This window comes from Epargyreus clarus, unplaced genomic scaffold (assembly GCF_041222505.1).
Source record: "Epargyreus clarus isolate Ecla_fem2 unplaced genomic scaffold, WU_Ecla_fem_2.2 ptg000026l, whole genome shotgun sequence".
Taxonomy (NCBI): domain Eukaryota; kingdom Metazoa; phylum Arthropoda; class Insecta; order Lepidoptera; family Hesperiidae; genus Epargyreus; species Epargyreus clarus.
The window spans coordinates 3,748,868-3,762,273 of record NW_027332233.1 but is presented as its reverse complement, the minus strand read 5'-3'; the positions used below and the strand labels follow the sequence as shown (position 1 = coordinate 3,762,273).

The 13,406-nt window shown below is 33.9% G+C and overlaps 1 protein-coding gene across 2 annotated transcripts; it reads right to left on the bottom strand.

Moving 5' to 3' along the window:
* Nucleotides 1–2,116: 2,116 nt before the first annotated feature.
* On the bottom strand, nt 2,117–9,218 carry LOC140753281 (small integral membrane protein 14). Of its 2 annotated transcripts, none has more exons than XM_073087769.1 (4): nt 9,051–9,218; nt 8,562–8,635; nt 4,007–4,189; nt 2,117–3,544 (listed from the first exon to the last, which is right to left on the bottom strand). In XM_073087769.1, the coding sequence occupies exons 2-4, from the start codon at nt 8,631–8,633 to the stop codon at nt 3,506–3,508; spliced, it is 294 nt and encodes a 97-aa protein (XP_072943870.1). In that variant the 5' UTR covers nt 8,634–8,635; nt 9,051–9,218; the 3' UTR covers nt 2,117–3,505. The 2 variants fall into 2 exon arrangements, with proteins under 2 accessions (XP_072943870.1, XP_072943871.1); XM_073087770.1 differs by lacking the exon at nt 9,051–9,218 and adding an exon at nt 8,821–8,978.
* Between the last annotated feature and the right edge of the window lie 4,188 nt (nt 9,219–13,406).

The window sequence follows — 13,406 nt, the reverse complement described above, 5'->3', positions numbered from 1 at the left end:
ATAAAAACAGTTTATGTATTTCTACCACAGACCTATATCTAAAAGGTCTGTGATTTCTACGAAATGTAGGTATGTACAGCAACACCAATACGTCAATTGAACATCCGCCTTTATAAGTGGATATAGAATTTCCAAAAAAACGACTTCTGAACATACGTCTTGGATACTAGCTAGTCATAACATTAAAGTATGGTACATAAATCAAAGGGTATTCCATATAAAAAGTATACTTCCGTGAAGCGTGAATTCTTTGGGCGTAATAATGCATTTGAACATTTTCAAACTCCAATATTGCATTTGGATTAAGTAGCTACTCCATTTGGATTTGGTAGATTTCCATTACAGTGTAATGACGATTCCTTTCGATGATCCGTTCTGTTTGTTTTGACTTTGTATAATATAAATAAAGTACAAAAATAAATGCATCACAAAAAAATGCCTTTAGCACAGGGTATTTAAAACAGTAGCATGGTCTTTTTTCTGCATAAATTCCCATAATGCTTACTATAGCTGATCAAACATTTTCTGCTCCTATATCTGCCTGTATGTAATAATCCTTTAATATTACTTATAAAAAATTAGTGATCCATATAATTTACCTACGATTTCACTTCAGGCAGCCACCTCTGGAGGGAGGATTAGACAATTCCAGGTAATTTTGGTCTAAGATCCGAACAGGGACGAGCCTTATTCATCCGTTTAATGGATGACATTATTTTGTTATTGAAGTAAATATATTACTAAAATATATTGCAAGAGCGTTGGCTAAAACATGCTAGCCAAAAATAATTAAAAATGGTTAATATGAGAATGTATGAAAAAAGTGTATTTGACAAAAAAAATGTGTTTTCGATTAGTTTGCCATATATCATTACTTCTCAGAGTTTAAACCTTTTAACGACACTATTAGGTAACGTAATACCTATATTGTTACGTTATCTGATTGTATAATTAAAAAAAGACTTGACCCGTTTTGAAAACAATAACACCCAAGTGGAGTCTATAAAAATATTGTAAAATAACATCAGACCCATCTGACCTCTATATTTATTGGGATATGTGTTTTAGCCGAATTGTCATTACCATGTGGTAGTGAAGCAAGCTGGCCGTATTTAATTATGTATTTTGGGTTTATAGAAGGTGCATAATGTTTAAAGTACAACAAATTTCCACACCCTAGCAATTGTATAGTTATGATAATACCAAAGTATCAAATCTTAGAAATTGCATAGTAGAGAGTTATGTTCGAGAAAGCTTGATCATAAAGTTGATTTTAATCCATTTTAATTTTAGAGTACTATAAAAATACTGTTAAAGAAGTTATTGAATACATATTAAAATATAAATTACTAGGAAAAGCTAGGTATATTTCATTTGATATAAAAGTCTTTTTATTACATTTTGTTTGATTTCTGTGTGTATATTGACTTTTTTTTTAATGAGCTTACTGTTATTATCATAAATTATAAATGTATTGTTAGCGTATTACGCTGTATGTATGTACTTGCAAAGAACCCTTATTCATTGTATTTACCGCGAATCCATGACATTTGCAGTAGTGATTATATAATAACGAATATAATCACGTATCATGCAGCATCTGTTCGTATACCTACTTATTCCGCCATGAGTAATTGGTTGGATAACGATTTATGAACAGCGCATACTACACTAGAACTTCATAACGCCATCCTTTCTATACTAGTGGACAAGAAAATTAGGCCACCTACTAAATCTGCTGTCGTGTAGTGTTAAAGAATGGCTTCAGAATAGTTTACTTATTGTTAGTAATTCTAAAACGTTTTAATTAAGTAGACTTATCTTGTTAACAATACACAAATGCAGCAAAATAGGGGTGGCCTAATTTTTTTGTTTACCACTATAGTTCCGGCTCTTGATTAATTAAGCTCCTACTTCAGATTTTTATAATCCAATTTACCTAAAATTGGATTGAAATTTTGGGTAAATTGGATTGGACATGAAATAACAATCTTCCGAGTCATTGATTTTGTCAACAAAATGTAATTCCGTCACGGCTATACACCCCCTTAATAAAGCTATAGGCAACGTCCATACATGTATATGCTCCTAATTAGGATTACAATAAAACATTACGGTAAGTCTTAACAATTTATTCTTCCACATAAAATACAATCTCGATTAGCGACAATCGTAATATAACAAATTGTGAATGGTGAAGCAAAATTATATTAAAACATAATTGAAAAAAAAGTAAAACCCATCCCACTAAAACGAAAGAAAATTATTCTAAGCTGAATATCACAAGCTAGGCCAGAATTGCTTCTGCCACGTTTTCAAATTGGAAATATTATAACAAAAAACACAATAATATTTTATAGATTTAATAATAGATAAATCGGCTGTTATAATAGTAAAATAAAATGAAACTTAGTTTATAAAAAATAAGTAGTTAAATATATGAAGATAATAATTTCATTAATCTTTGCATAGGCAACATAAGAGTCAGATCGTAATTAGCATTGTCTTTTTATGCATTTAAGTATTGTATCAAGTGAGAAAAAATCTAGAAAAGATCTAGAGAAAAAATAATATAATGTCAACAGTATTTACTTGAATAAGTCCGTATTTATCACTGTTGCGCTTATTAACGCACTAACCACATACGCAGTATAGATGAACACTTCATCGTTACATTGTCACGCTAAACAATATAATTAGTGCGTTAAACTGTTCCACATTGTCGACTATTACTTCACTGACAATTCTGTTTCCCAGCATCTATATTATCCACCTTATGTTGGAGAACCAGCTGAACCAACTGAAGTTAGTAAAGTTTTTGCAGAGATTCCATACGATGCTCTCGAAAGGCGTTAGACATAATTGTATTATAGGCACCAGTCGATGTTACGGAAAGGCTTTAAGTGCTGCGAGGACCTAAAGGTCAAAAGTTCTGGTTTTTGTCAACCTTAAACCAAATAATGAGGACGACCGACCGTCGAATATAAGTAAGTATTGATTGTCAGGGAAGCACTGAATACGGTTTAAATAGGTTTATTTATTTAAAATCTCCAATAAGTTATACTTAGCACCAAATTTAAAAATACATTAAAAACTTTCCGTCAATCAACATTGATTACATGCAAAAGCATTGAAGATAAACAATGATAAAATCAATTATTACTCCAATGTAACCAATATCTATGTGAACCATGTATTTAAATAATCACACTTTAGATTTAGGTAATTGCAACATTGCATGTTATGGAATGATTCATATATCAAACTATTGTCAAGCTTGCTAAAACATTACAGGTATCTTTGTATTTGAGACATACTTCCATTTATAATTATACAATTATTGATTGATTCTTGATAAAGTAACCTCTATACACAGATCTTACTTCTATACATGAGTTAATGTCTAAAAGTATACAGATTTACTAAATATTCTATAATACATACTGGAATTCGAGTTAGCATGCCCTGTTCGTGACGAAAGTGTTCATAGCTTTTCATCGTCAGGTTATGTTCTTGGCGGCGTAGGGGGAGCACCGTCGCGGTCCTTCAATACGAAATATTAATTTATTACACAATGTAGTTTCTGTTCTTACAGAAAATTAATACATTAAACAGTCTTTCTCAAAGTGCAGAAAGGCGATTTGTATAATAAAATTTGCAATCATTGTCAATTTTAAGATATGGTAAAGTCAAATATTACTAAGTTACTAAACAATTAATTTTCGACAAGTTTTTCAGTACCTATGCACTAAAGTAAGAATTTGAAACAAGTATGTTTCCGCAAATACCGGAATGCCCCGTATAATTAATAATGACCTCTCTATAATAATTGAGGTAGGGGATGACAACTTTATAGTCATACATATTATATTTAGTTATATTAATATTATAAAGTTTAATTATGACCTACCTATGTATTATGCCAGCCGTTTGTGCCTTTGATTGAGGTAAAATTAAAATGTATTTTATCAGACCTGTTTATTGGACACTTTAAAAAAAAACTTACGTGGGAGTTGGGCATCGGCTTCACAGCGTCTTGTATCTGGTTACGACGCGGACGCAACACGTACATGGCGACAGCGAGCGCCATCATGGCGAACACCAGCAGGAAGTTGCCCCCAGCGGACTGGGGGCTCGGCAGCGCGTCCAAGCATTCGGTGTCCGTGCAGTAAGACTGACCTTGACGGAGCTGTGAATGCGATATACATGGTTTGGTAGGTATATTGTGGTGAAAAATGTGAATATTCACAGGCTTACGATAAAATACATATTGGTATTTGATTTTATTATAGGCTGGCAAAAAGCACTGATAGCCTAGTGGTTAAGAAACTCGGCCTCTCGATCGAGGGGTCCGAGGTTCCAATCTCAGGCACGCACCTCTGATTTTTCAAAGTTATGTGCGTATTAGAAAAAAAAATATCACTTGCTAAACGGTGAAGGAAACATCGTGAGGAAAGCTGCATACTTGAGAGATTTATAAAAAAAATAATCTCAAAGGTATGTGAAGTCTACCAATACGCACTTGGCCAGCGCGGTGGACTATGGCCTAATCCTTCTCATTATGAGAGGAGACCCGTGCCCAGCAGTGGGACAGTATTGGGTTGTTGATGATAGGGTGGCGGAAAATCCAAACTGTCATATTCTGGTTACATGTATAGTCCGCGCCAAACTGCTAGTCCGCTCTGAAGTTGTTGCGAGCAGGTGTAGTCATACAATTTGCTACGGTGCCGCGATTCATTTCTATATTTAGAGCGGACTAGCAGTTTTACGCGCACTATACATACTTACTCATTAACTATTCAAACCTTCAGATTACATTTGAAATGAAAATTTATTTAATTCGAGAATGCAGCTATTCGAGAATTACATTTTAATGCAATTATGAAATATTTATAGAGACATAAAGCGTTTATGAATCATATCAGGATAAAGTCTGTCTGATAAATTCTATTACCTACTGAGAACATTTACCTAATCGAAATTGGAATAGTTAAGTCTCCCAGTAATACATGATTTAATGGTTTCCGTGACATTTAAACGAAGTCTATATGGGTTTTATTTATAGTTTTAATGACCGGGTAGATTACAGATCCACTGAAAAACATTCATTCGTAAACGAAGAAACCATAAAAAAGGAAAAGGCAATCATTTTTCTTTGACATGACTAACATGGGGACGAAAAATAGCTGCTGGAAGATTGAGATTGTAAGCACATTCCATGAACTGTATCTATAATATTCATTCATATCTACTGCGTTGGGACCGAAGTATTTTCGAACAAAGATTTTTGAATATGAAAGAATTTAATACCAAGACACCACATATTTAAATTTAAGCTACTTAGTCAGCTTAAATTTGAATTCTACACTAATAAATTCTAGCTGTATACATGTTGTTGTTATGGAATTGTTTGGATTACGACATTGTAGTGGGCGCGAAAACGAGCAGAGGCGATAATTCGTTGATGTAGGTATTATAGTATAAGCATAAAACAATACTCATATTGAATTTATCATCCTGTTTATTCTAAATAATTATGTATATGGAGTGTAACTGGATGTACAAAGTTGGAATTTTAAGAACATATGTATCTAAAAGTATGTTTCCATTTTGAATTTTATATTTCATTGGTTATCCTTACTTCCTTACTAATATTATAAATCCGAAAGTAACTTTGTCTGTCTGTCTGTCTGGTTGTCTCTTCTTCACACCCAAACCACTGAACCGATTTTAATGAAATTTTGTACAAAGATAGTCTGAGACCCGAGAAAGGACATAGGATAGTTTTTATCCCGAAAATCCCACGGGAACTAGGGATGGCGATCTTAGATCGATTAATCGGAGAATCGATCTTTTGGACCCAAAACATCAATTATTTTAATCGATATTAGTAAGGATTGAATCGTAAACTATACATTTCATCAAGTGATGATCTTTAGCAAAGTTGGAGGTACGAATTTTCGGTTTTATGTATGTTAGTATGTTATATTATTTTCTTTTAAACGCGGGCGAAGCCGCGGGCAAAATCTAGTTTACGATATAAGTCCGTGTAATGTAGACCATCTCTCTTTGACATGTGAAATACAGAAAAAAGGGTACTTAGTCCTCCTTTTATTCACTATAATAAATTATAGTATACTACCTGGAATATAATTTTTTTTGTAGATTACAATAATTTTGTACTGCAAGCATAACAAGGTTAATTAAAGCGGTATAAAGATAGTATAATGGTTCACGAGGTTATCCACAATTATCTCATTTTAAAGATTGTCACTTATTAAAATTAATTTACATGCAGGTAAGCAATTTGTTTAATATTATATAACTTATAATATAATAGCTGACTGTTGCTACCCTTCCTGTTTATGTTATAATTACGTAACTTTACACTAAGACGGGTTATATGGGTTTTCTTTAATTTTTAGTATCACAATATAAAGTTTATATAAAAATTTAATTGTCGCGAGACGCGTGGCCGATGTGAGACATCAATACCAACATAACTATGATGATCATATTAATTGTAATAACAATAATTCATAAAAGATGGTGCCACAGAAGATTTTAACAGATTGGTAAAAATATAAGTAGTTAAATCAGCATTGTTGTGATACTCAATTTTTTGAAATGTACTATACATTAGATGATGTGAATTTTTTATACTCCTTGCGTCGCCACGCCCACTGCATTAGATAATTCACATCAATATATGAATAACATAATAAAATTAAATAGAGAAAATCTTGAATTGGTTCTGTGAAATTGACTAAAGAGAAAGAATTTTTATGGTTGGGTACATAACAAGATTTTACAATATGTATACAATACAGTAGGTATGCTTATAGCCTGAAATAATTACAATAGCGCTGATAAGAGGCAGTATTCGTAACGCACTTGTTAGTGTTATAAATTGGTTTGTTATGTATAAATTGTATTATTGCTTACAGGCTTACATTTTCCTTGCTTTATAATTAACAATTATTATAAACAAGTTTCCCTTTTTGACTTAAAAAATGTATGCATGAGTGGAATGCATACATTTTTTAAAGTTATGTTTTAAAAAAAAAAAACTGATTAGTAAAAGCTATTACTTATTTCTTGCAATGCATGTTAAAGAAAAAAATGTATACATCCAACAATATAGAAGTTGTTAACACGCTTTTATTAGCTTCAGACGTATGTATGTTGGTATGTTAGTATGTAACGGAATCTTTCAACATGATTTTAACCCCCTTCAAAACGTCGGATTAACTCGAAATTTGGCATACTTATTAAGGACCGATGACAATTCAATATTTTAAACATTAATTAATAGTTTTGTACCGTTGTCCTTATCAACATCCTCTGGATTAACGATTTTCGAGGCGAGATTTTTCAAACACCTTCAGCAAAGTTCATCGCAACTTTAGATTGCAAATAATTATTACTATTTAGTTTCAATAGGCGTAACTTTTATATCGTGATTTTTAGTTTAGAAAATAATAATGTTATTTCCCTATAACTCAAATGTTCTGAAACATATCTATAATGCCCTCTTGTAGAATGATTTTTAGGATTCCGTACTCAAAGGTTAAAATGAAACCCTCTGCGGTCTGTTCGTCTGTCGTTGGGCTTTATCTCTTAAATCGTAATAGATAGACACTTGATTTTTTTACAAACGATGAATAATGGTGGTCACTATAACGAGAAATACTAAAAATTAATAAATAATTATGGGTGCTTTTCGAACCTGATAAATGGAGCACCCCACACTTTTTCCACAATTATACTATTTACTGTTCCTTAATTGATTCTTAGATTGAAAATTATTTTCTACTTTTTAGTTGATTTTATCATAAAAGCGTGTTTTTTAGTTTTTTGAACTATAATTATTTTAAAATTATAGGCCACTTAAATTAATTCATTATTTCATCCATTAGCCATTTATAATAAATGAATTTTAATTTTATCCGTATAAAAATATTATGATTGGTTCTACTAGGTTTTTTATTAAGAATAAATTACCATTGGCATGTGATGTTAAATTATTTAAGTTTTTAAGCAGTAAATAGGCATACAATTCATTGGTAAAGTTAAGTAATAAGTGAAACCTATATATAAACAAACACATAAAAACTTATATATTATAATTCCACATGATGTTATTCAATAATTTTCTAAGATTACTTAGCTGCAAAGTACTTTAGCCCATTCTCGTTAGTCATTTCTCGTAACATTTGATTTACAAAACAATGCACTCATTCATGCTATTAGGGAAGACATTACTTGTTGACATTGAAGTACTTTAGCAGAGTAAGTCATTTGAAATTAGTTGTGGGAGTGAAATAAGATATAAGTACAAAAATGCTGACAACCATGATTATGTGGGGACATCATATTATGATTAAAACAAGTCTTTCGTCACAACTCAGGAGGTGGATCAAATTCAATGCAGCTCCAATGCACATTTATCAGTAATATTACTCTTTCAGAGTACATTTTAGGTATAAATTTAAAATTTCCAGCGACTAACTTAGATAACTGAACACAAGGTCAAGAGATATCAGCCTGTATCAACTCACCAGCGAGATCAGCCGCCGCATCGCCAGCTCGTGGTTCCACAGGCACTCACACGGGTCCATCTCATCGCCCATATCTATATAAAAACACTGATGCTACAAAACTTTCCTCAATTAAGGTATTATACTACGTCTTCCTTACTTCGTTAATCGCAGTTTTCCTTGTTTAAAGTTAGTCGTAAATGGCGATGAAGTCATTAGAATATTATCAGAGTTTTAAGTGGTTGAATATACCAAGAAATCAAATAAAATCATTACAAACCTCTTTGAACAAGTACTGAAACGTAATACTTTAAAAAAAACACACACAAAGAAACAAGTTAGAACGTCATCACGGCATCTAATAATAAAAATATGTGCTACAAAATTATCTTATTGGCGTAGATTGCCACGGCTTTGTTATTATTTACAATTGCAAAAAAACATTGCCCAAAGATCATCTGTCACGGGAAGAGAAAGTATTTATTTGTAAAGCAAGATCTTTCATCATACCTGTATGTTATTTATGAATGCGATGCAATAACGTAATCAAAATAACTTTAGTTTGTGAGTGCACCCGTGTTTGGCCTGATGAAAGGAAAATTATAAAAATCTGATTAGAGTTGCGACGACATTTTTACACTATATGCCTGGAAGTTTTTGATTGGCTTGCAAAAATCCATTACGTGTTACCAACCAATGAAATGCTTAGGGTTACCAGATGCAGTCGCAAAATTTTTACTACACGTTCAAAAATGTTCGGGCGTAAATCCATAATAGTAGAATGTTTTTTTTTTCACCTTAATAATAACGTAAAGATATTTTTATATTACAGTAGCCAAAGCGTAAAAACGGAACCCCATTACTAGAACCCTATTATTAAAACCAAGCCACCGCTGTCTGTCCGTATGTCCGTCTGTCACAAAGTTTTCTCTCATGAACCGTAATAGATAGAGACTTGATTTGTCAGAATGTGGTGGCCACTATAACCTGTAGATAGTGCCTACTAGTGGTGCCTGCATTTTAAAGAAATAATATGACATACATAAAACGGAAAACTTGTACCTGCATTGAAATGATAGTGGTGCTATCTGTCGAAAATTGGTCTTACCAACTCCCAAACCCTCGTGGGCTGTTGGACAACAACCTTGCTAAAGATCATCACTTGATCAAATGCATAGTTCGATTCTATAACTACTTAAAAATTAATTAAAAAAACCTTTTCCCACAGACTAAATTGTAAATCTAAACCGCACTCAAGTCCCCTTGAACACACACAACAAATTTCATCAAAATCAGTCCAGTCGTTTATGAGGAGTTCAGTGACATACACACGCACATAAGAAATATATATATATATATATATATATATATATATATATATATATATATATATATATATATATATATATATATATATATATATATATATATATATAAAAGATAAGGTGGTATGGAACCGTCATTATGCAAGTTCGGCTCGCACTTGGCCAATTAAGTACCTATTTTAAATAAAAGGTAATCTTGTTGTAGTCAATGATGTTTAAAACTAGTTGTAGTGTATTAATCTTGTGCCACTTTTTGTGTTCGGATAAAACCCACTTCGGAAATAACCTTTAAACACAATATAGGTACACAGGTAACTTGAAAATCATGCAATTTAAGTGACTATTTAAATATTTTATTTATTTGAAAACAAAATACCAGTATGACTACCGACACTACCACTGCCACTACCGACGCATAATATAAGTGGGTAGGTATGTCACTTACTGTTAAGTAGGTAAAGTTAATAGCTTCTTAAAAGACAGGAAAGAGATAATTGAAAGGTATATATAGGTAGGTCAACAAAGATTCAGGTATTAGGTACCTAATTGTGTGGGTACCTTCCTACCTATTTATTTGTGACTCTGTGTAAAAGAAAACTTTTTGTGACACAAGTTGTGTTTGTTGAACCGATTTTAAACATGGCCATTGGCCTTGGGAACCAAAAGGTACCACGCCAGAGAAGCACCGGTTTTAGTAAGTAAAAATATTATCCATAACTCGGTCTTTCCTCTAAAATGGTCGGGTATCTTTACTAAGATTTCCGTCCCGAAACCAAAAAGATATCTTCTCATAGATAAATGTGTTAGATAGTGCCATGTAAATCGTGATGTTTTATTTTAAATCATGATGCTCGACAAGTAGAATTTTGCAAGGAAAATTTTAATAGCACAGAAAACACCGACGGCTCCACAGAGTACAGAGACAATACCGCCCGTATCCAATATCCGCAATCTGCATTCTCTATTCAATTTCCGGCCGTAGAATAGGTACCTAATATCTGACAAGACAAATAAAATCCTGATAAATATAGTTCAAAAAACTAAAAAACACGCTTTTATGATCAACTAAAAAGTAGAAAATAATTTTCAATCTATGAATCAATTAAGGAACAGTAAATAATATAATTGTGAAAATACGTGGGGTGCTCCATTTATCAGTTTTCGAAAAGCACACCACACTTTATGTTTTAGTTGATTTTATCATAAAAGCGTGTTTTTTAGTTTTTTTGAACTATACTTATTTTATTAATTTTTAGTATTTGTTGTTATAGCGACCATCATTATGCATCGTCTGTAAAAAATCAAGTGTGTATCTATTACAGTTTAAGAGATAAAGCTCTGTGACTCACGAACAGAAAGCGGAGGGTATCATTTTCCCTTTGAGTACGGAATACTAGAAAACATTCTACAAGATGGCATTATAGATATGTTTCAGTACATTTCAGTTATAGGGAAATAACATTATTATTTTTCAAAAATAAAAATCAATCTAGTAACTTTGCGATGAATTTTCTTTATGGCGCTCGAAAATCGTTAATCCTGAGGATGTTGATAAGGACAATGGTACAAAATTATTAAAATCGTGTATTGTCAACGGTTTTTGATAATTTTTCAAAATTTTGAATTAAACTGAACGTTCAAAGTGGATAGAAATCGGGTTCAAAGATTCCGTTACTCTGTTACATACATACATAGATACAACCCAAGCTAATAAAAGGATGTTAAAAATGAGTCTCTCGTAGTTTAAACCTCGCGTAAAAGAATCTAAAAAGATTTAAATGTCAGAGTAGCCTGTATCAGTCAGGATCGCCTTACGCCCTTTATTAATAATTGTTGCAATTTCCAATATTTTACGTATCAAAACCCGAAATTTAATAATTTCTGCCTGCTGGAAATTGTCACATTTGTATCCGTCGGCAAAATTGGATAGGTTGGTTAATTAATAACAGGAATAGGGTACCTAGACCCCGATCCCTGTAGTTGCATGTCGTAAGAGGCGACTAAAAGGAGGCTTCCGGGGTTGCGGACGGCAAGAGTGGGACCTCGAACCACCCGGCCAGCGACCCCGGGAAGGACGCATACTGTCGTGCACACCAGACGGTGTGGCGATGTTCATCTGGGCAGAGCCCGAAGGGGCAACGCGCTAAGAGGACTCCCGTTGAGTTCCTTTGGCGATCCTGGAGTCCTCTACGGAGCGCTGAGGACGGCCACCGGGGGAGTTTTAGAGTGGTAAGAGACCCACATAACTATGAGTCGCTCTCACAGTACCGGGTACCTTTTGAAGGTCCGCATTCCAGAATTTGGGGAAACTGTAATCAATGTATCAGCGTCATTCAGGTCTATGTCGGTAGTAGGTACAGTCATTTGGTTCAACTCTGCCACCCCGTGCCTTCGCCGCTCGCCCTTTACCTCCTTTCTTACTTATTTTGCGACAAAAATATTTTCTAAAAAAAAATATACCTATACGGTCGAATTGAAATACTTCCTTTTTTGAAGTCGGTTAATAATATTAAACTTGAGATAATTTCCTACGATTTATGTCTTAACATTTACTTTGTAACATAATTTTGGTGTACCTACCTACGAGCTCCGCAAAATGTACCTACCTACTTCAACATGCGTTTCGCCTAAAAACCTTATTTATACATTACCCTAGTAGAGTACCTAAGCAACCCAAGCTCATACTCAGAAGGTGGTGGACGTCAACTTAGACGGCACCACCGTCACGTCTATTTCTGCCTAATAACAGCAGTGTTAAAAGCTGCCGTGTTCTGGTTAGGAGGGTGTGGTGAGGAAGACATAGGTAAGTAGGTAGTTATCCGAGGCATTCCAGCTTAGTCCTCACGTATAGCGACGCATTCGTGGACGATCTCAAGTAGGAATCTAATCTTATCTGGGATTAATTACAGATGTCCAGGGGCGGCAGTAGCCACTTACCATCAGATGGACGGCATACTTGTCTGCTACTCTTATGTTATTAAAAAAATCTTGCATATATTGTACATAATATCTTGTCACTTAGATACACTCAGCTGTATATACCAGAACATATCTGCCTAGGTGTCTGGATAATGACCCTGTAGTTCCGAGACTAGATCACAGCTACGGTATACCCGGCATGTCGTAACAGGCGACTAAAAGAGGGCTTCCGGAGTTGCGGATGACAAGATCGAATCGTCCAGAAAGCGACCCCGGCAGGGACGGCGATATGTTTGCTGTGTCGTCGCAACCCGTCGTAAACACCAGAGGATGTGGCGATCGTCCAGCTCACCTTGGCCTGAAGGGACAACGTGTTCAGAGAACTCCACTTGCGTTCCGTTGGAGATCCCAGAATCCTCTTTGCAGCTCCCTGCACGCTCCCACGTCACCACCTTATGAAGGTCTCCGATAATGTACCTATAACGTAAAATAAATACTTTAAGAAGCTTTATCTTTTAAGAAGTGTCTAGTTATCCACTAACCGGTACGAATAGCTTTTTATATATACGTCTTTTTCCGTGGATGATTTAATTCAAACTAGCGTATTGAATCCTTTAGGTGG